General features: G+C 53.0%; 2 protein-coding genes across 2 annotated transcripts in view; both read right to left on the bottom strand.

Moving 5' to 3' along the window:
• The window catches only part of LOC136118335 (protein-arginine deiminase type-4-like), a 58,499-nt gene that overhangs the window by 12,643 nt on the left and 22,568 nt on the right, over positions 1-23,288 (bottom strand).
• On the bottom strand, positions 15,552-20,781 carry LOC136129615 (protein-arginine deiminase type-4-like). The gene is given in 7 exon segments (XM_065885957.1): positions 15,552-15,785; positions 17,655-17,761; positions 17,764-17,779; positions 18,326-18,396; positions 19,233-19,350; positions 19,599-19,728; positions 20,759-20,781. Coding segments are annotated over 7 exon segments (699 nt in total).

Raw genomic sequence — 23,288 nt, 5'->3', positions numbered from 1 at the left:
GCTTGCCCTGAGCCAGACCTTGAGGGGGCGAGACCAGATGACCACCCCTTGCGTTCCTGCAGGGCCCCCGCCCAGGGTTCGCAACAGGCGTGCTTGGCGTGCTGTGGGGCTGGACAGTGACTGCCCACCACCTGGTCTCCCTCCAGCTGCTGGGGGCCTTCTCTCGTATCTAGTCGCTTGCACTTAGGCACAGTTAACGTTTCTTGTGGACTTACTACATGCCGGCACCTGGGGTCGGGGCTCGGACTCATTTGCGGCCTCACCATGCTTTGGGGCAGGTGCTGTAACGATCACCCCCACTATACAGAAAAGGAGGCCAGGAGGACCAGCCACAACACAGTTACCTTTACCCAGAAGGCCCTTTCTGCCTTCGCTCAGCTTGGCTTAACCTGAGCTCTCACCACCTCCACTCCCCAAGCCCCTGCTTGGAACTTGGCTGTCTGTCCATCTGCCCTAGGCTTTGAGGGCAGGTAATATCCTTATCCTTCTAGAGCAGGAGCCCCGGGGCACAGAGGAAACACTCCCTTGAACTGTGCTCCTTTTTTCTACCTTCTATGTACCCCGGGCTAAGAGGTAGGGCAGGTGCCCTTTGATCTTCGATGGCACTTCTAGACCATCTCTTCATTCCTCAAGAATCCTGTCCCTTTGAGGGACACGCTATCAGATAATGCCACCTGCCCGCTTCCTCGCTGTACCTGACTACCACCCTTACCATCCTCCGTGGATTGTTCTAGAACTGGCTTGTCTCCACCACTAGGGTGCTGGGTACCATTTACACCATAGACCAGACCATCCAGTCTGCTTCTGCGACCTTATTTCAATGAACTTGAGTTCTGCATCATCTTAGACGCCAATGTCAAGGCTCATGGCTCGGATACCACCTCCAAGACAGATCTGGCGTCTCTTCTTTCAGTCTTTCCAGCTCATCTACAATCTCATCCCAGCCCCAAACCTTTCTACACGGCCGATTCCCACCCTCCACCCCCACTCCCCTTTGCACCCTCCTCACGTTCCAAGACCCATTACCTGACCCACTACCCTGTACACGCCGTCAGCTCCCACACCAAGACCTCAACCCTGGCATTCAAGCAGCTGGAGAAAGCCACACTTTCTAGATCTTTTTAGATCTTTCCTAAAAGAAAGATCTTTTAGGGTATGATCAAACCTCAGAGGGGGCCTCCGCTGTACTTGGAAACACTATTTTGTGGCCATTAACTCTCCCTCTTCCCATATTCTGAGCACTGTGTATCCATTCCTATAATTTTCTCCCGAATCTATTTCACCACCTCTGTTGGATGGGTCCCATCTGCACATGGATATGCTGTGTTCTACCATCTTCAGATACTGTTCCCCACCCCCACCCCATGCCCCACCCCGTTATTACCGACACATACTTCCCTTTATGGCAGACTCCTTCCACGGTCTATGTTCACTGTGTCTGCCCATTTTACTCTTTTTTTTGTCTGCACTGCCCAACTTGCGGGATCTTAGTTCCCTCAGGGATTGAAGCTGGGCCACCGCAGCGAAAAGTGCTGAGTCCTAGCCACTGGACCTCCAGGGAACTCTCTACTCTTGTTTATCCCCACTGTTCTTTTTATCCCCACTGTTCTTATCAAGGTCACTAATGACCAGCTTTGAAAACCAACTTTCCCACTGATCTGGGCATCTTAGTCACTCAACAGCACTGGTCATAGTTGATCACTGCTTTCATGCAAGTGTTTTCCTTTTTTTCCTCGAACCTTACGCTCTTTCAATTTCTCCGGAAATTTCTTAAATTCCTTTGCTCTATCTTTTAGACTATGGCTCTCCAACTTCAGCTCAACTCAGCTTCACCTGGAGGATATGTTAACACAGTGTACTGTGTTGCCCTACCCTAAATTTTTGAATACTTTAAAAGGCAGGTAGGTAGCTTGAAGTATGGCATCTTGGGCGGGTACACACATCCCTGGCCTCCTGAGCAGGCTCCAAGGCCCATCCAGCCCAGCCCACCTCAGAGTTGCCCGAACATAGTTGGGTTTCATAGGACCAGAACAGCCCTCATGGCCTGAACCAGGCCTAGAGCCACAGTTTCTAAGGCTCATTTCTAGCCCACATGTCAAAGGACCACATACAACCTGGGCTGCCTTTTCTGCTAGTCCCAGGTCACTTCCAATCCAGCTGTGACCTAGGTCTGCAGAAGAGATGGAACAGCCGCCTCGGAGCTGAGGCCCCCGAGCATGGGCAAGGAGGGAGCTGTGGCACGCTCCCCCACGCTGGACACAGAGATGGCCCACCGCAAACCACACGCTCCCCAGTTGCCCAGCTGGGGCTAGACTTGGCTTTTAAAGAAAGTAGTGAAGAGTTAAATCTTGAGAGGCACTGAATACTGAACTCGTTTAGGGAAATCCAAAGACTTGTCTGTTGAAGGGTATTTTGCTGGAGTCGGGCACATCCACTGTCTAAGCCAGCAGCCCTCCCCGCTTTCATCTGTAGAATAGGGACATGCCACCTGCCTGCCACACGGTACCCGGGCTGTGTGGTACCTGGGCTGGATGTGCTAGCATAGCTGCCACTCTGGCTTCCCAGCCTCCGAATTCTCAAAACCTAATACAGCCAAGTCTCGGTTAAGAAACAGATGGATTCGCGTGGCAGGAATACTCGGGAGAAGACGCTACTCTATACAAGGCTATAGCCACCATTTCATCTAGTGCCCACCTCTCTTCATCCAGCTATGAAACTCCTGTAGGAGAGGCACGATCATCGCCCCCACTGGGGAAAGTGGCGTGGAGGTACAATGTCTCACCCACGTGTGTAGACTTACTCCATGGTGAAGGTGGCAGCCAGAGGATCCCAGGGACACAAGTCCGGCTGTAATAGACCCTGACCTGTTGCTCTCGGTCCCCAGCTGGCTTCTGACGGGGACCCTGCCGGGAGCAGGTGTGGCCACAACTGGCCCTGGCATGTGGAGAAACACTCACTTTGTGGCCGGTAGACTCTTGCCTTCTCCGACTCTTCCTTGGAGGTGTGGAGAACCACCCGGCATTTCTTTAAAATGCAGCTGGGTCCCTGAACTCTCAGTATCATCTGGGACAGACTCTTTGTTTCTGAGAAAAAGACAAGGCAAAGATTCAGGGGCTTCTGGAGGCCAGCACTCCAGGGATGGAGGGAGCAGTAGGGTCGGGGTAGAGGGGCTTGTATCCTGGAGCACCGAGGACACTGTGCCTCCCGCTCTGGCCTAGGCCTGCATCATTGTCTCTGCTACTTGCTGCACATATGGCTACAGGCAACTTGCCACGGCTGGGGCCCACTCTGAGTGAGGGTGGCATCTACCCCATCAGTTGTAAGGGGTAGATGGTCCCCACAAACACCTGGAACAGGGCCTGGCACGGTCAGTTCAGCGTGCGTTCCCCTCCAGCCTTGGTGTGAACCAGGAAATCCCATTCTACTGCTGGGACCTGGAATCTACGTCCAGACCACATGTCAGGACCAGATCCAAGAGGGCTTTGGCTAGGACACTCAGGGTCCTGCCCTAGGCTACAAGAGGGTTTTTAGGAAGGGTCTCGCCTACCCCTTGTGTGTCTTCATTTAGTCTTCTCAACCACCTGTGATGTCCGTTTTATCATCCCCATTTTACAGATGGCAAAACAAGACCAGGGAAGTTAACATACTCAAGTTCATGGCCGGGAAGTAACCTGACATCAGAGCCTGTGTTCTTGCCAAGGGGCCCCTTTCTGCCCAGTTACACGCTTCAAGCCATTAAGCCATTGAAAAGAGACTTGATGGGCCCAGAGCAGGGACATCAGCCTGGAATCTGGGTTTGCTGAGGGGTGGAGAAGTGAAGCCCCAGGGGAGGCAGAGCCCAGGGAGGAAAGTGGGTGATGGTCCTTGGTCAGCGGCCAGTTCTCACCCTCTGTAGAGAACACCTTGCTCTTCCTGTCCACGAGCTGGTGTGCGTCAGCAGGGCTGCAGTTCACAAGAAGGATGGCACCCCAGCCCTTGGGGCCCCAGACCCAGTTTTTCTGTAAAGAAGACAGGGATGTTGGTTCAGGCAGAAGCCAGGTTAAGTCCTTGGCTTTGCAGATGCCACTCCACATCAAGGGCAGAGTCAAGCCTTTCTCCAGGGCGACAGGGACCTCTAGATCAGAGTTTGCCCACTCAAGTACCTACAGGGACAGGACAGTAACATCAGCTAAGCGGGCTGAGAGGAAGGCGGAGATCTAAATGTGGGTTACCAGTTTCCTACCTTTGCTCAGTGTCAGGGGAGGGGGGGTCTGGGGCAAACTGGAGGAGACATGTCCCATCTGAAGGGGGCAGCTGACCCTCCGGCCTTGTTGGTTACACGACCAGGCTAAGATGGGAGACTAGTGCCACCAGACATTCTAATATTTTGAAAGAGCTAGAAATTGACGTCATCAGTGCTGATTTGTATCGTAGCCACTTGACACTATGAAGGCCAAGTTGAGTCTGTGGGCCAGACCTGGCTCCTGGGCCCCTGGCCCGCTTCCTATCCCTGGCAGCCTCACCTTAGCCTGTTTGTCATTTGTCTCGAAGTGCCCACTGCGGTAGACATCCACGTCCAGGGAGAGCTCTGCAACAGGAGGGAGAGGTCTCAACCATCTAGACCAGCTGGATGCAGCCTTGGAGCTGTAGGTAAGTCCCCAGGGCTGCCTAAGGCTGGTATCAGGGTCCTCCGGCCTTTGGGGCATGCTGCCGGCTTGGAAGAAATTCCTCAGAGGCAGTGTCTCGTGAGCAAGCCTGGAGAGGCCCAGGTATTCACGTATCTCCCCCAACCTCCTGGGAGGCCACAAAACAAGTCCACTGTGGTCATGACGCCACTTGTGCCTCTTGGCTTCTTCCCAGGTGATTCCTCCTTGGAAGGCCCTCCTCCCCAGCCTCTGGGAAAGCTCTTGGCCCCCTAGGACACAGCCAGGGCTCAATACACGGCGATTCCAAGCCCCTTTAGAGCTTGAGGATCTAGGCTTCTGCCCAAGTCTCACCACAGAGGCTCCTTCTGGGTCTTTACATCCCACCTTCCACCACTCCCCACCCTGCTGACCACTGCGTGGCTTCACCCTGCTCGTATTTTTGTTCATAACTCTTGACATTCAGCGTGCTATTTCTCAACTGGAATGTCAGGGCCAAGGGAACAGACCTCGTTTACTGCTGTCCACTCAGTACCTGGCACGGATGCTCAAGGATGCCCGTCACCAAGCAGGTACTGTTCTAGGTCCTAGGGATACAGCAGCGCACAGGACAGGCCCTATCTTCTTTGATCTTAGGATGTATGTGTGCGTACTCACACACACATGTGCCAGTGGCAAGGGGTGAAGAAATAAGTAAAATACACATTATGTCCAATGGTAAAATGCCACAGGGAACAAGGGGGTGGAGGGGGTGTCTCAGTTTTGGATCAGAAAAGTTCTAAGTGTGAACAGAGACCTGCAGGAGGCAGGAGAGTGACCCATATTAGTATCTGGGGTAAAAGCAATTAGAATAGGAAGTGCATGGTGGGAAGTTCAAGGGTCAGAGAGGCCAGTGTGCCTAGAACAAGATGAACAAAAGAGAAAGAGGCCGTGGGTTAGAGGTAGCGTAGGGGCCAGCTGAGGTAGGTTGTGTAGGTAACGGTGATGTCAGCTTTAATCTGAGGGTGGGCAAGCGGTAGGAGGCTTTGATAGGGAGAGACGTTATCTGATAGCCTTTTAGAGGCCTCTCTGGGGGCCGAATTGAGACTGGACCTGTAGAGGATCAAGAATGGAGGAGGGAACCGCACTAGGGACCTGTCGGTGACCCAGGCAGAGATGACCATGCCTCGGACCAGGCTGAGAGCTTTGGTAGTGGCTGGTGGCTGGATTCGAGCTAGACTTAAGGCAACACCGACAAGATTCATGATCAACACGGGCTAAGAGAAAAGTAAGGGCGACACCAAGGGCTTGGGCCTGACCAGCTGGAAGGATGGAGCTTCTAGCACGATGTGGGAGACTACTAGGAAAGAGGGAATCAGGTCAATTTGGGGTGTATTAAGTTTGGTTCAGACTCCACGCTTCCCATGCAGGGGCACCGGTTTGATCCCTGGTCGGGGAACTAAGATCCCACATGCCAGCGGGGTAGGGCCAAAAAAATAGATAAATAAAATTACAAGGAGAAATGTCGATCTGAAAACTGCATGTCGCTTTCTCTGAAACACTCTCCTAGGGCAATTTGATCTGGTTTAACATATAGGAAAACTGCCTATCACTCTACGTATTCAACAAATGTTACCTGTTATTATAAAAAAAAAAAAGGTTTGAGACATTGGTCAGACACTCAGGAAGCTAGGGTGGTGAGTAGACCCCCAAGTTTATGGGCGATGCTGGGCTAGAGAGTTTTGTGAGTCACCTGTGGGCTGTGTGTAGAGCCACGTGACCGGCTGCCTGAGCCCTGCAGCACTGCGCTGACAGGCGGGGTCGGAGCGTGTGGCCAAAGCATCCAGCGCAGGGATCTGAGAAGGAAAGGCCAGCTGCAGAGGGACAAAGCTGAGTGCAGGGTCCCTAAGTGGCTCAAGAAAGGACCACCAGTGTTGTGAACACCGAGGACAGGTCGAGGAAGAGGAAGAGAATAGACCACTGAACTGAGTGCAGTGGAAGGTGTTCAGGGGCTCGACGAGGACAGCATTGGTGGTAGGGGTCTGGTCTGAGCAGGTTCAAGGGAAAGTGAGGAAAAACTGAGGATGCAGAGAGGTGGGGGAGTGGAGTTTGAAGACTACATAGAATCAGGTCTAAGAACAGACACTCTAGCTGGTTCCTTAAGAGAATAGGAATAATAACTTGTTCCTATTAAGGGAATAGATAGTTTGTTCTGGAACACTCTAAAGAGGAGGCAGGAGGGGTAGTGGCTTCCTACATCAGTGAGAACTGCTGAAGGAATGTTATTGAATGAGAGGGGAAAGAGTCTGGTATGGTTAAGATTAACTTGGGACCAGACACGTCATCCATTGCAACAGAGGAAGCGGAATGTAGGACCCTGACACAGGTAGGTGGATGACGTGAACACATGGGGTCCCGATGGCCTCTGTTCTGGTCAGAGAATGAGGTCAGCAGTGAGCTTTGAGGGACCATGGGAACGGGTACTGTGTGAATCCATCTGTGACCCACGGGAGGCATCTCGTTACAGGCAGAGCCCCCTTCAGCCCCTCTCGCCTCTGCAAAGCCCACCCCTCCTCTCCAGGGCTGGGAGCACACTCACCAATGCTCGTGAGGTAGAGCACAGCTGTGGCCATGGGGACATCCTCATTGTGCTGGTAGTAGGAGACCGAAACCTGTGGAGACAGCACCCAGCACCCATGGGAGCATTAGAGGGCAGGGGGGCCAGAGCAGGACCCTGAGCCATGTACCTGTGTCTGGCCGTTAGACCTTGGTCTTGAGTTACAGTTTCTGAGCTTCCGGTGCCTTGCTGTGAGCCAGTACAGAGTCACCGTACTGTAATAACCCCCGTGTATAACATGCTGTGACCCTCCAGGCCCTTCCACACCGAGGCCTCACAACAACCCATCCAGGTGGGCTCTACCCCCAAGGGCAGAGAGATCGAGGGACTAAATCATTCAGCCAGAAAAAGGGGTGGCATAGCATTTACAATCTTGGCTGTCCAGCTCTAGAGGTCAAGCTTTAAGTCACACTATACATCCTCCCCACTCTACCTGCCCCTCCTGGGACCCCACCTGTTGCCCCATGAGATGGGTCATGAGGATGTGGGGCCTCCAATGGGTTAAGCTGCCCAAAAGGAAGCAGGACACTGGGGCGGGATAGTCTTTCCTGTGCCCCACACCAAACTCTGCTTCCAGAGGAGTCTTTAGACAAAGACCTGCCTTTCAGCCACTGGCCTTGACCACAGGCCTTCACCACGAACCACGGAACTAGCCATTAGCTGGGGCCAGGAGTAAGCATCTCACTGTCGACGGTGCTGGAGGCTGAGCCCTGGGCAGAGAACACGTCTCAGCTCCTCTAGGCTCAGCTGGGCCACATCGCAGCCTCCACCCTTATCTGTGAGATGCTCAGTCTTACCTAAGTGTACCGCCTGCCTGTTAGGGAGTTGCCTGCCCTGTGCACAGAGTGTAGAGAGGGGTGTGTACTGCCCTCAGCCAGCCCCACTTAGTCCTCTGCTAACTACCCTCCAGAAAGTTCTGCCAACACGAGTCCCCTGGTCCTGAAAGTGCTTCCTCAGCTGTTCTCACCCTCAGCCTCACATTGGAGTCACCTGGGAGCTGTGAAGCCCCAGAGGTTGATTTGATGGGCAGGGGGTGTGGCCTGGGCATCAAATGCTTCTAATCACTCAGAACCACCACTAACCATTCAGACTCTGATGAGCCTGTTTTACGAGGTGGAAGGGCACCTCTCCCTCACAGGGGCTCCGTTGGGGTGACAGCCTGCCCAGGGGAAAGGGCACGGACTTGGGCTTAGATCCTGGCCCTGTCCCACGGTAGTTATGCTATTTAGGTTTACAGGGGTCTCTCTAGCTCTGTTTCCTTGTTGTGTAAAAGGAGGTAATGCCAGCCTCTGGAAATTCAACTCACGACACCTAGTGCTCAGCGTTGAACTCAGCGTAGCTCTTGAGGTTCATTAAGAGGCTGGGAGATCAGTCTTAGCCAAAAAGCCCATTTGAGTTGTGCTGCTGAAACCTTTTAAGCCAGACTTCAAAAGCAGCTAATTTGGAAGCTGGTGTCCTGGTCAGAAGCACATATGGAGGAGACAGACATGCTTGAGCTTGACTCCCTGTTCAGCTGATTACTGGCTTGGGCAGAGCACTTCCCTCACTCGGTGCCTCAGTTTCTCCGTCTGTAAAATGGGGTCACGGAGTGCCCACCTCACAGGTTTGCTGCAAAGCACTGAGTAAGGTCAGATGTGCAAAACATTTGGCACTGAATTTCTCATAGACTCAGAGCTCAGGAAACGTCAGCTGTTAGAAGGGAGACCCCAGGGGTCGTGTTAGCTCCATCTCCTGGGGGAGTCCCCCTCATCTTCCCCGCCCAAGACCTACCTTGCCCTTGTCGTTGGCAGAGCTGGGGGACGTCATCCCCACCAGCACGTTCGTGGGACGTGACAGGGGCCACCAGTTCATGGCAGCCTCCTCCCCGATCTTTACTGGGTCTGTGCCGTAGATTTGGACCACGACTCCCGGAGAGCTATCGACGGTGAAGGACTCGCACTGCTGCGGGGCACACCTAGGTAGCCCGGCAAGGAGACAGGAGTTGGGGCACAAGAGCCTCACCTTCTCGGCCTGGAGTGCAGCTGTTGTGGAGGGGAGTGCCCCCCCAGCCTCTCGGGTGCTGAGACACCCTAACTTATGGTCAGGGCAGTTTTGGGGTCCTAACACAACTTCAGCCTTACTCTTACCATGCCCTGCTCCAAGGACCCCCATGTCCCCCCTCCGACAAGCTCCAGCCCAGACCCCATCCTCCCACCAACACTCTAGAAGTTACCAAGCTATTGATACATCTTATTTATAAACTCCTGACTTCCAAGGTGGGGAGAGCCACTTGTCTCAGCCACGAGGGATCCCTACAGGGGAAAAACATTGGGAGGTCTGTGCCGTGACCTGGGGGAGACATGCCCTCGTGAGTCACCTCCCCACCGAAGCTCCAGCTCACGGGAGCCTCCCTCACTCAATCTTCACGGCTGCCCTGGGAGCCAACCTCACCCCCATTTCACACGTAAGGGGACCAAGAAGGGGCAAGGCTCTTGCTTCTAAGGCCCCACAGCCCATGAGGGGCAGAAGGAGGACTGGGGGGCCCTTAAAGACCCAAACTGGGCTCCCTGAGATGAGGCAGGACAGCAGGGTAATATACGGAGAATGGAGGTAACCCCCAACTCCCGCATAATCCAAGGGCAGCCTCAGGAGGGCAATGAGGCACCAGCCCGGCCCCGCCCCCAGCTCCTCACCCATTGACATCCAAGTAGATTTCCATGCCCTGCACACAAATGGCATGGGCAGGGCTCTCCAAGGACAGATGGACAGTGCTCTGGAAGGACATGGCACGGCCCTCCGAGCTGACCGCCCCCAGACCTGCTCAGCAGCCCTCACACACCGGCCTCAAATAACCCTGGGGCTCCCCCATCGCCCAGCCCCCTTATGGGCTCAGGGCCTCTCCAGCCCGCCCCCTTGTTAAGCACCTACCCAAGTGTAACTGATTTTCTCCATGCAGGTTTGCTGGGAAGAAGGGAGGTGCCGAGGAGCAGCTGGGGTCAGAGCCCGTGCAGCATGAACTTATGAAGCACCTAGTGCCTGCAGACCCTCGGAGGCTGAGGCTGGCTGCCTACGTCTCCAGCCTCCAGCTGGGAGCAAGAGGGGCTCTGGGAAGCTGGTGCCTGGGACTGGTCAACCTGGCCATGGCGCTGGAGGCTTAACTCAGCTGGAAGCTCTTAGGAGCAAATATCTGTAGGGGGTGCATGGGGCAGTGGTCAGGAGGGGGGCATGTGGCAGCACCTCTAGGCTCTGGGGCCTGGATTCTAAGGTGTGTGTTTCTTGGAAATTGATGAGTGCTGGACCAGTGGTCCTCAGCACTCTGGTGGTTGCAAAAATGATCCGGGGATGGGGGCTTCTTTTTTTTTTTTTTTTTCGCGGTACGCGGGCCTCTCACTGTTGTGGCCTCTCCCGCTGTGAGCACAGGCTCCAGACGCGCAGGCTCAGTGGCCATGGCTCACGGGCCCAGCAGCTCCGCTGCATGTGGGATCCTCCCGGACCTGGGCACAAACCCGTGTCCCCTGCATCGGCAGGTGGACTCTCAACCACTGCGCCACCAGGGAAGCCCTGGGGACTTCTTAAAGTTGCACATTCCTGGGGTGTGGTCCAGGAAGCTGCCCCCCCTCCCCAGGTGATTAGGGGGATCCTTGACCATAGCTGTGTCACCAGCTCCCAGCAGGGGCCGGGCAGGTATTGGTGGAATGAATGGATGAAAGAGCCCCGCTGAGCGCGTCACCAGCTGCTCCCCATCTCTGCTGAGTTCACTGAGCAAAGAAACGAGAACACCTGTTCCAGCCCACCAGGCTTACCAGCTAGCTTTAAAACTGTTCATTTTATGTTTTAAGTGTGGGTTATAGTTATTCGTGAATAGCTATGACATTCATGGGTCCAAGTTCAAAAGGGGCTTAGCAACAGTTTCCCTCCTCCTGTCTCTCACCCACTCAGTTCCCTTACGTGCAGGCAGCCAGAGGCATCAGGTTCTTCCAAGTCTTTCCAAATAAATGTTATGCGTCACCAGGCCGACATGAACCTGTCTCCTCCCCTTTCCTGCATTTATATAAATGGTGATATACATGCTGCATAGTATCCCGTGCCTCGCTTTGTTCCCTTCATTGTATTTATAACTCAGAGAGGAGTTCTTCGGATCAGTAGGTAAAAAGCAACCTGAGCCTTTTTGATGGCTGTGTAGTATTCTGAGGAAGGCTGTACAATCATATATAAGCGTTTGTGTTCAGTCTTTTGCCCTGGCACACGATGCCGTGATGAGTAACCTGTGCGTAACTGCCTGGGGGACATAAGTTGGGTACCGTGTGAAGGCTGCCGGTGAGTCAGGCTTGGTGACTTCGAGATTAAAAAGAAAACTAGCCCTCCTTGGAGGCTTTAAGCATGCAGCATAACTGCAGGAGTGGCTTTTTGGGGGGGCTCTTGGAGGCAGGGGGTGGTCAGGAAGACCCTAACTGCCCCTCTGGTAGGAGGAACCCATCATGTGTATGCTCTCACCCCAAATGGCTCACCCGCACCCATCCACCCATCTGCTCCCACACAAGCCAGCCAGAGCCTGGCTGGAGGAGAGGGATGGTCTGACTTGGGAGGGGTCGAGAGGGCTGGACTCAGGGTTCTGGAGCAGAAGAGCATGGGAGTTCTGTCCCTCCCACCTTTGGGCAGCTCTGCTTTGTGCGGGGCTCTGAGTATAGCGGGGAGGGGCACCCTCGGCCTGGTGCATGGAGAACCCTCAGGGCATGAGAGGGGCTTGGAGGGATCTAGAGCAGGTCCTGCACCCCCTCTAGGGGGATTCCTGTTCACCACTGACTCTCCAGCATCCACAAGAGTCGTGGACATAGTAGGTACTCAATAAGTTTTTGTGGTCCAAATGACTAAATGACCCCCAGTCCCCGCAAAAGATAACCCAGTGGGCTTCCCCACGTCTCTCCAATGAAGCGAGGGGTTTGTAACCATAAGGCAACTTTTACATGGATTCCCATGTTTCCTCACATGCCGATTCAGTGTAGGAAGTCCTCCCTCAGCTCCTCAGTGACGTTTCCTGAGACAATCAACTCCCATGGTCACTTTGGGTCACTGGTGGACATTATGGTATGCCACCTGACCCCCTCTTCAGGGCGGAGGCATTAATTCCCAGCTGCTATGAGTGTTGGCTTCCGGCTGCTCACAGCAAGTCCCTTTCCTGGAATCGTCTACTGCCAATTCCCAAGGTTACAGTCCCTCCTTGGGGGCAGCTACATCCAATGTGGGGAGACAAAGGGCAGGCTGCTTGTCTTAATTCAGGACAACTCCGAGGGCCCAGCCCCAGAGCATGCCAGGGGATTTCCCAGAACCTTTGTGGTCACTACATCCCAGTTCATCGTCTCCCACTGCCGCCCAGACTCCCTCCCACCTATGGTTCCTAAGAGCACCCTCCCACCATTCCCCCCACCCCGCCCCCGGCCCAGAAACCTCCTGTGGGCAGAATCTGTTTCCGGGAAACAGACATAAAACAGTCACCAAACAATCTCAATTCAGAGGTTTGAAAGTTGAATCCCACACAAAAGAAAACCCCTTAATTTGCTTTTATGAAACTAAATCTATCCCCCCACAAAAGGTGATAATTATGTGATGGGATAGAGGTATCAGCTAACACTACAGTGGTCATCGTATTGCAATATATAAATGTATCAAATCAACACGTTTGTACACCTCAAACTTACACAACGTATATGTCAATTATATCTCAATTTTTAAAAAGTTAAGTCTTTCCCGTTAGGATTTAATGCAGCTGCAAAACTTAGAACTCTGGAAAGGGGATGCTTGGCTTCTTTCTTCCCCTTCTATCTGTCCAGCTGGCAAGTGGTGGTTCCTAAGCTATAGTAGGTTGAATAATAGCCCCCGAAAGATATCAAGGCCCTAATCCCTGGAACCTGTGTTATCTCATATAGAAAGAGTCCTGGCAGTTGTGACTAAGAGTTTTTGAACTAAGATTATCCTGGATTATCTGGGTGGGCCGTAAATGCCATCACAAGTGTCTTTATAAGAGAAGCAGAGGGAGTGACATACACAGAAGGAGAAGGCAACGACCACACAGGCAGAGACTGGAGCGATGCAGCCACCAGCCGAGGCATGCCGACAGCCACCAGAAGCTGGAAGAGGCAAAGGGTGGATTCTCCCCTAGGGCTCTGGAAGGGACCCGGCCTTGCGGACATCTTGATTTCAGCCCATTGAAACTGGTTCTGGACTTCTGGCCTCTAGAACTGTGAGAGGATAAATTTCTGTTGTTTTAAGCCACCAAGTTTGTGGTAATTTGTTAGAGCAGCTGCAGAAAACTAACGTGATTGCAGGAGAAGGGAGGGGAGATGGGTGTGAGGGAGGGAGGGAGGCAGCAGGAAAGTTCTTACTCCTGGGCGCCACCACAAGATGCTCTACAGGGCTGGCAGGACTTAAACTGGTGCTTTCTCTCACTCGGGCTCCCCTGGCTCCTTTGCTGATGCCCCACATCCCCCATGAGCGGTTGGAGGAGGCTCACTTGCACTTAGCTGATGCAAGGGCCGCTTTAGCCGTCAGCTCATCTCTCCAGCCTTTTGCAGCTCTAGGAATCTGGCAAGGGCTTCAGCTTTTGTCTACTGAGCTCATTCACTGCTCCAGGCTGCCCTATTGGTCAGGTGTGGGGACAACCTCACACCAGCTCCCCTTGTGCACGGCCCCCTTCTGTCCACAAGAAACACTCGTGCATCTTCTGCCTCAGCAAATTCTAAGCGGGGTGGGGGTGGGGGGAGCTGACTCTCTTCAGAGAAAGAAGCACGTGGTGACCGGGTTTATGGATCCCTTTCTCCTTAGTCTGTGTGAGGGCAGACACTCCGGATGACCATCTTTTTCCACCATCATGTTCTCCACGACCCACCTGAAAACAGCATCTCTGTGTGTTTTCTGAGCATCTCAGGCTCTATGGAGCCAAAATCTGGCCTCAATCATCAAGACCTCGAGTCACCAAGTTTTATTTTCTTCAGGGGAATCTTAAGTCCTAATGTCAGGGCCATAAAAGAAAACATATGAAAAGGACACAGGGGGGACTAACAACCTCACTCCACGAAACCCATGGCTCCTATTCTGCGCCACGTCCAGCTAGACAGAGTGTGGCACAGCAGAAAACAAGAGGGACAGGACTCTGCTTTAGAGGGCTTTCTAGCTGGTGGAACGGAAATGACAAATGGGAGAGACAATGAGAATTTGCTGATGTCTGAAACGTTTGCGTGTTTGAAACGACAGTCAGTTCTCATGTCCCCCTTGGGTTCTTGCATTCCATGTCTGTTGCCTTTTTTCCAAAGGACAATGTGACCAGAAATCAGGCTGCACCTTTGCCCTTGAACCTGATAAATATCGCTCTGTGGTATCCGGAGAAGCCTGAGGCTGACACGACTTCATCTCTGCTGCTCTTTCCTGCCGAGTGTCCCTGTGATCCAGTCAACTTTTTATAACTTTATTTTTTTAATCATGAAATACAGAGGAGTGCAGTTAACATACACACACATTAAAGCAAATCATCAAATGAGCCTCTGTACACCTCAGGCAGTTCACCTGGCTGGCTGTTTGGAAACTGACTTCAGTGCAGCTCTGGGGATGTGCTGCATCCCTGGGGGGGCTCAGCCCCCCCCTCCCCCCTCAGTCTCCCTCAGAGGCTCCTTGGGAAGATTAGAATCAACTAGGCTCAGATCATAGAAAATTTTATAGACCCAACGTATGCCCGGGAAAGAAAGACATACGCAGGAATGTTGGCCTTCAATGTATCCCGGTCGAACCTTCAAGTTTGTAATATTCAATTCGACCATGACAGTGAGTGAATGAGTGAATGAATAAATGAATGAATGCCAGGAGCATCAGCTTGACCTCACATACAAAGTGACTGTAAAACGTCACTGCAGGGGCTTCCCTGGTGGCGCAGTGGGTGAGAGTCCGCCTGCCGACGCAGGGGACACGGGTTCGTGCCCCGGTCTGGGACGATCCCACGTGCCGCGGAGCAGCTGGGCCCGTGAGCCGTGGCCGCTGAGCCTGCGCGTCCGGAGCCTGTGCTCCGCAACGGGAGAGGCCACAGCAGTGAGAGGCCCGCGTACCGCAAAAAAAAAAAAAAAAAAAAAAAAAAAGTCATTGCAGCTTCTCACAGCAGAAGTGAGTTTTCAATGCCACGACCATGTTGGGGTCCTCGGTGAGGATTTCAGGGGCTGGGGTGCAGGGGAAGGAATCAAGCCACTGCCCAGAGGGTGATCCTCCACCCCTCCCCGGGAGCCAAAATGTCCCCAAGAGCTCCTGCTCTGCCTCACTGCAGGGGACCAGAGCCTCTGGCCAGGAGCTTCCGGGGGCGGGGGGCGGGGATGGGCTCAGGACACCACGCACCACCACTTGAAGGAGAAGGGCTGCCGGCGCACGTCGGTGCCGCAGTGCACGTCCCCCTGCTGAACGTGGTAGGTGTAGAAGTCATCGATGAAGGTGCAGTGGAGGCCCAGCGGCTCCAGCAGGGACCGCACCTTCTCCCCCAGGCAACAGCGGCTGTTGATGATGGGCCCGAAGGGCTTGGGGATGCCCAGGTGCTTCCCCAGCAGCAGCACGTTCACCTGCAAAGAAGCGGGAGCCCAGGTCAGGGGCGGCAGCGTGCAGCCTGCGGCACCATCTGAGTGCCCCCTTCCTCTTCTGACCTTTGGAAATAACAGCCCCACTTCACAGATGAGCAAACTGAGGCCCAGGCCGGTAACGTGAGCTACTTAAGGCCACCCAGCGAGTCTAGGACTTATACTCAAATCTGTCGGACTCCGGGGTCCACATTCTTAACACTGCTCTCTCCTTCCCCACTGCCACCCTCTGGCAAACTCGATTACTCAAGGCCCAGCTCAAGTACCACCGCCTCCGTGAAGCTGCCGGTGAGTTAGTCATCTTCCTGTGTGTTTCCATAGCTCCCAGCACAGTGCCTGGCACAGAGTAGGCACTTAATAAATATCTGTTGATATGATCTGGTGAATAAGTGACTACCTATTTTGGGGCACCTTCCACATGTTATACCTTATGTAAGTGACTATGTTTCCTCCATTATATTGGGAGGTGGCCTGGTGAGATGAAAGGATGAGGATTTGGGCTCCAGGCCAACATGGATTTGAATCCCAGCACTACTATTATATAGCTATGTGGCCTTAGGCAAGTCACTTCGCCTCTCTGAGCCCCATCAGCACAAAGAACCCAAACACATTTCCATTGCTGTGACAATTGGATAAGAACCTGTATGCAGAGTCTGTGCCAGCTCATAGTAAGCACGGAGTCAGTCTCCAGGGCTTACGAGTCACTGAAGGGGCATCTCACCGCTCAGATGCAGCCCATGCCAAGTGCCTGGCACTCCTCATTTCTCCGCCTTTTCCACGCCCAGGCCCACGCCCCCACTGCCCAACACGGGGCTCCTGGGAGAGTCATGGCTCAGGCTCCAGCTCCCTCTGGAGCCTCGCACAGTGGAGGTACGAAGTCGGCCCTCAGCATAGCTGATTACTTCATCTGAGATGCCTCATCCCCCATCTGTCAGCATCAGCTTTCTTGCCTGTCTGGGCTAAACTGGAGAAAAAATGAAATGCTTGGGGCCAATTTTATTCCAGGGGTTGAGAGGAGGGTGCCCCCTCCTGTCTCATTTTAGCCAAGGAACCTTTATTCTGAACAAAATCCTCTGCAGCACTTCAGTGCATGAAACAGAAAAAATCTAAACCACTGCATTCGAGGTCCTACCTTGGAAACCCAGGGCCCTGGAGAACCCAGTTTGAAGAGCACTGTGCCAGGGACTACAGGCTCTTCCCTGAACTGTGATCCACAGCCGCAGCAAGAGACGGGGCTGAAGGACCCCATAGAATTGGGTGAGGTTTCTGCCCGGCCTTTGGGTATTCTTGGAAGAGACACAGCAAGAGGGCAGAGGGACGGGAAATATATACCAGGTGACTTCAAGATGGTGCTGGGGTCAGTTAAAAGTTCTCGACAAAAGTGGATCTCCCTCAAGTTCACCCTTCAGACAGGTGAATCCCACTTAGCCCAGGCAGCGCCAGCCTAACCTCCTCAGAGAGGCCTTCCTGGACCAGTCTGAAAAGGTGCCCCACCTTTATTCCCTTCATGGTACTTAATTCGACCTGAGAGCATCTTGCTTGTCTCCGTCCCCCAGAACCTGCCCCATTCCTACCTCACCCGCCACCGAAAGTCCACAGGGGGTAGTTCAGCCAGACCCTAGGCTCTGAATCCCAGCTCTGAATCCCACCTCTTGCCAGGGACCTGGTCTCCCTGGGCATCATCTGTAAAGTGGGGGCGATGATAGTCTTTGACCCCCAGGTGGTTGCCTAAAGCCTCTGTAAGGCGGATAGGGCCGTGCAAACCCCAACGGGTGAGGAGACAACCAAGCCTCCTGGACCCAGTGCCCAGCTGGCCTCTCTGACTTAAGGCTACTCAGAAGGTCACTTCCTCACCATGTTTGGGAAAAAGGCTTCCACCTTGAGGGTCCCTTTGAAGCCTTTCTGGAGCTTGAAGAGCTGGGGGATGTCCACGATGTCCCCTTCCATCACGCCCAGCTCCTGTTCCAGTCGATGCATTTCTGGGGGGGCGGGAGGAGGGGGACGGCGGTGGGCGGGGCGGGGCTAGCACGGGGCGGGGCGCGGGCTGCCGTGGGGGAGCGGCAGGTGGGGCCGAGGCCCGGCCAGGGGAAGGACCACGGACAGGGTCAGGAAGGCGGTGATGGGCACCTCCTTTTCCTCCCTCCTTCCCTCCCTCTGCTCAGTCCCTCTGCCTCTCTTTTCTGCTTCTGTGTCCCTGCCTTTCCGGTCACTCCAACGCTTGGCCTCTCTCCTGCCTCTGTCCCTCTGTTTCTGAGAGTTTCCCCCATCTTTCTCCAGCTCCAGCTTTGCCAATTCTCCCTCTTCCGTGCATCACCTTGTGTGTGTTCCTGTAGTGGTGACCGAGGTCTCCTCTCTCTCTTTCTCTCTCTCACACACACATTGACCCAAATCCCAGGGCTGTTCATCACGGAGCCCGTGGAAGGCTCTGCCTTGGGCCTCTAACCACAGGGAAGGGGGCTGGAGGTGGGGGTGGGAGTGTCGGGTCTGCCCGGGATATGGCATCTCCTGGGCAGCCAGGCTAGTACCTCCACATATGAATTATGTTCTCTCAGTTTCTCGTTTGACAGAATGTCCTTTATTTTCTGCTGGGTTGTGTCTGTCATGGAGAAAAAGAAAAGAAAAAAAGCAGATGAATTCAGAGGTCCATTTTGCTCTTCCCAGCAGGTCCAGTTGGGGCTCAGTTTTCCCATCTATAAAATGGGGGCAGCAATGATTCCTAAAATATAGGTTTATTATGAGCATCTGGGAGGCAGATGACTTTAATAAAATAATCTATCAGGGTAAGTTCTCATTAAGAGTTTTACCTTCGCTCCCTTAAATTCTCTTATCTCCAAAGGGATCCCGTTTCTGGAGGGGCAAACAGAGGTCTGACCATTGCCTGATGCTACAGGACATATACAGATATTAGGTGAAAACTCTCAGCCATGGTGACTTCAACCTCTGACTGTGACCAGTGTCTGTGGATTTCACTGAAAAAAAATTTCATTCTGTGCTCCACCCAGACTGAACTTTTTTCAGGTCCTCAAACACATCTTGCGTTCTCCTGCCTCTGTGCCTTTGCTGTTCCTTCTGTCTGGAATATCTCTCTTCCTTCCATCCCACTGCCCCATTTGCCTGGCCAACTCCTGCTCATCTCTCACGCTCATGCTTGATCTTCGCCTCCTCCAGGAAGCCTTCCTTGAGCTCCTCTCAGACACCCCTCAATGCCCCTGTGTTTAGTTGTTTCCTTGACTCACTTTGCCCTGGACTCTGGATCCTGAGGGCAGGGAGCTATTCTGCCCTGTTCATACAGCATCCCCAGTACTTAGCACAAAGCCTGGTGCTCAGTGGCTGCTCAGATGTCTGTTGCCTTAATGATTCTGTCTGGCAATAGGAGACCATGTGAAGGCAGAGGAAGTTTCCCAGGTAAAAGAACAGGCACAGCCATCTTACTCTTGACCCCTTGGAACAGCAGAGCCTCCCCATGGCCTTCCTTCATTCGCTCCTGGAACAGTTTGTAGCAGGACCTGGGGCTGGCCAGGAGCAGCCAGAAGCCCTGGAGGCAGAAACCCTGGGGTCAGAGGTCAGCTTTGCCCCTGGGTCTCCTAAGGAGGAAGGCTCTGCTGAGGGTACGGGGAGTGTGGGTTTGGACCTGGGCAGGCCGCCTTTTACATGCCCCCTCCTGGGGGTGAGGGAAAAACAGAATCAGGAAGGTAAGGTCAGTCACCCCCAGGCAGAGGCAGAGCTGTGTTTGGAAACCCAAGAAGAAGGCATGTGGCTTCCTCCAGGGAGCCCCCCGGACTGCACCTTCTTGTGCACTGGAACGAAGCTCAGGAACTCATCCACATGGCCCACAGCCAGCCAGTCGGAGTAGAGTTTCACAGGGGCCTGCACCTGCTGGGCATTGAGGAAATCCTGCAGGTCCTGGTGCGTGTCCTGGCTTTCCTTGCTGCCAACGCAGGGTTAAAGGAGTGTTATGGGGAGATGGGGGTGGGGGAGCCAACAAAGGTGGGGATTAACAAGGAAGTCTCTTCCGGACTGGGACTTGGCAAAGAGGTCAAGATTCTCCTTCAAGGAAGGGATTCAGGACCCTGGGATGCCTTTTTTTTTTTTTTTTTTATTACATCTCCATCTTCATGAGAAGACCGGGCAGGTGACACACCTCTCATCCCCGTATTAGTTTCCAGCTGCTGCTGTAACCCAATTCGTGGCTTCAAACAACACACATTTATCTCTTACAGTTCTGAGGTCAGAAGTCTGAAATCAGTTTCACTGGGCTAAAATCAAGGGGTGGCATGTTGGTTCCTTTTGGAGGCTCTGGCAGAGAATCCATTTTCTTTCCTTTTTCAGCTTCTAGTGGCCACGTTGGCTGGTCACCTCTTCTTGCATCTCTTCAATGCCCATCACTCCAACCTCTGTTGCTGTCATCACATGCATTTTCCCACCGCAACCCACCTTCCTCCCTCTCACAAGGAGCACTGTGATTACATAGAGCCCACCCAGATCCTGAGAATCCCCATCTCAAAATCCCTAACTTAATCACATCTGCAAAGCCCCTGTTGCCATGTAAGACAGCATCTGCTTCTGGGGATTAGGCCGCATTTGAGGAGCCATCATTCGGTCTACTTACTGCACCTATAACTCGGCTTCCTACGAGTCGATGGTCTGTACCCTGGGGCTTCATGGGGGCCACAGACTCCCTGAAAACAGATTCCAAATAGTGAGCTTGGGTGCATTTTTCTGGGAAGATGACTAGTCTCAAGGAGGTCTGTGATAGCATAAGTCTAAAAACCATCATTTCCAAATCGTCCCTTTCTCTCTAAAACCCATGCCAACCTGACTTCCTCCCCGGCTGGGCCGTCAACACTGCTCCCTCGAGGTCTTCGTGGTCACACAGCTAAACCTAAGGGCAGTGCCCAGGCTTCCTTGTCCATTAGCAGCATCCGAGTCAGCTGGTCACCCCCATGTCCCTTCCACACTTTCTGCACTTTGCTTCGGCCATTGCTCCCTCTCAGCCTCCTGTGCACTGGGGGCCCCAGACCTGGTCCTTGATTCACTCCCTCCTTTGACGATCTCCCCCAGTCTCATGAAATACCATCCACGTGCTGACCATGCCCACGTTTATATCTCGGTCTGTATTTCCCTCCCAAACGCCGTACACGTTGTACAATGTCTGACTTGGATGTTGACTAAATATCTCACATTTGCCCCAAGCAGAACTGCTGATCCCCGCTTCCCAGCTCCTTGTTCCCTGTTCCTCCCTCAGTCCTCTCATCTCAAGGGATGACATCTGCCACTCACAAGGGTCAAAACCTGAAGTCATCTAGGCTTGTCTCTCCCTCACAGCATCAGGAAATCCCATTGGCTCTGTCCTCAAAACATGTCCCAAATCTGGCTGTTTCTCACCCCCTCCCCTGCTCCCCTTGTCTGCAACCCCATCATCTTTCCAGTTACAGCACCAGCCTCATCCCCACTCTCCCTGCTCCCACCCTTGCCCCACTGCCGTCCATTCTCAGTGGGCAGCCAGAGGTTCTCTTTAATAACATCAATCAGGTCATAATCATCCTCTGTTTAAGACTCTGCAATGATTCCCCAGTTTCTCAGATTCTAAACAAATGGCTTTACGATGGCCAAGAAGCTCACAGGATCCATCTCCCCACTACACCTCATCCCCGTCACCTCTCTGCCTCTCCTACCACTTTGCCTCTTGCTCACTCAGCTCCACCCCTTCAGGCCTCCCCGCTATTCTGTGAACATGCCAGGCGTGCCCTGCCTCAGGGCCTTTGCACTGGCCGTTCCACCGCCCAGAACACTCTTCACCAAGATATCTACAGAGTCAACTTCTTCACCTCTTTCCTGTTTTTGCTCCAGTGTCAGCTTCTCAAAGAGGCCTCCCCTGACCATTTTATTTAAAATTGCAATCCAGTCCCCCCACCGCTCTGGCACCTGTGAGCCCCTTGATTCTGCTCTTTCTTTTTCTGTAGTACTTGATTTCACCTCCCAACATATAATGTAATGTCTTTATTCATTAAACATATTGTTCCTTGTCAATCTCTCTGGGCTAGAATGTCAGCTCCATGAGGGCAGGGGCCTTGGCATTGCTCACCAATAGATTCCAAGTGCCTAGAACAGGGCTGGGCACAGAGTATGTGCTCAAATAACATTTGATGAATGAATAGCAAATTCATCCAAGTCACTGCCCTGGCTGTCGCCATGAGAAGAAAGCTACCTAGGCTGCAGGCTTGGATTTCTGCAGGCGAATGAAGGGGTATCCATGGTCTGGAAAAGGGCCCCCCAACCCAGAGCAAGATGTGCAGGAGATCCTCACATGTGCTACTCGCTACAGATTCCAGCACAGGCTTAGAATGTGTCCAAGTTCTCCTCCAGTCTTTCTGGTTCATCAAAGATGAAGGTCCCAGAGTGGCTGATGCAAATCCATCCTTAACACCCGCTAACCTCCCGTCTTAACAAGCGGAGGGTGAAACCTGGTTCGGAGTTTTTGCAGTCATTTGTGTGGAGCTGGATTTAATAGCACTCTTTTGTTTTCATTCTGTTTAACTTCAAGGTTCAATACTTCTACTTATGGCAAGTGCTACTGGTGTTCCACTGACCGGTTTAAAATGTACTGATATTGTCTTGTGGGAGAACACCCACCACGTGTAAGCTACATGCTAAGTGCCTGGTGTACAGTGATGGGCACTACGGCCCAGGCGTGCCCTTGTGGTGCTTCCAGTCTAGCAGGGAGACAGATAATGGAAAGTAAACAGTCTGGTGATTTATAACAGAAGGAACCAGCAGTGCTACAGTGGAGAATGCCAGGGGCGTGGATGTGTCCTTCAGTACCAGGATGGCCTCACTAAGGAGGGCATTGAAGCTGAGACCTGAAGGTGGAGAAGCAGCCAGACATGTGAACCGGGAAGCTAACCGGGAAGCGGGAACAGCATATGAAAAGGTCCTGGGGCAAGCACAAGTTGGGTACATTTGAAGAACAGGAAGGAGGCCAGTGGGGCTGGAGCCAGGTGAGGGACAGGAAAAGTGGCACATGACGGGGTTGGAGAAGCAGATGGGGCCGTTGCCTGGTGAGGAGTTTGACTTTTTTTTTAACATCTTTATTGGAGTGTAATTGCTTTACAATGGTGTGTTAGTTTCTGCTTTATAACAAAGTGAATCAGCTATACATATACATATATCCCCATATCTCCTCCCTCTTGCATCTCCCTCCTTCCCACCCTCCCTATCCCACCCCTCTAGGTGGTCACAAAGCACAGAGCTGATCTCCCTGTGCTACGCGGCTGCTTCCCACTAGCTATCTATTTTACATTTGGTACTGTATATATGTCCATGCCACTCTCTCACTTCGTCCCAGCTTACCCTTCCCCCTCCCCATGTCCTCAAGTCCATTCTCTATGTGTGCATCTTTATTCCTGTCCTGCCCCTAGGTTCTTCAGAAACTTTTTTATTTTTTTTAGATTCCATATATATGTGTTAGCATACGGTATTTGTTTTTCT

Source organism: Phocoena phocoena, chromosome 1, assembly GCF_963924675.1.
Source record: "Phocoena phocoena chromosome 1, mPhoPho1.1, whole genome shotgun sequence".
NCBI lineage: Eukaryota > Metazoa > Chordata > Mammalia > Artiodactyla > Phocoenidae > Phocoena > Phocoena phocoena.
Note: the sequence above shows the minus strand (reverse complement) of the source record. Positions and strands in the feature narration are given on the sequence as shown.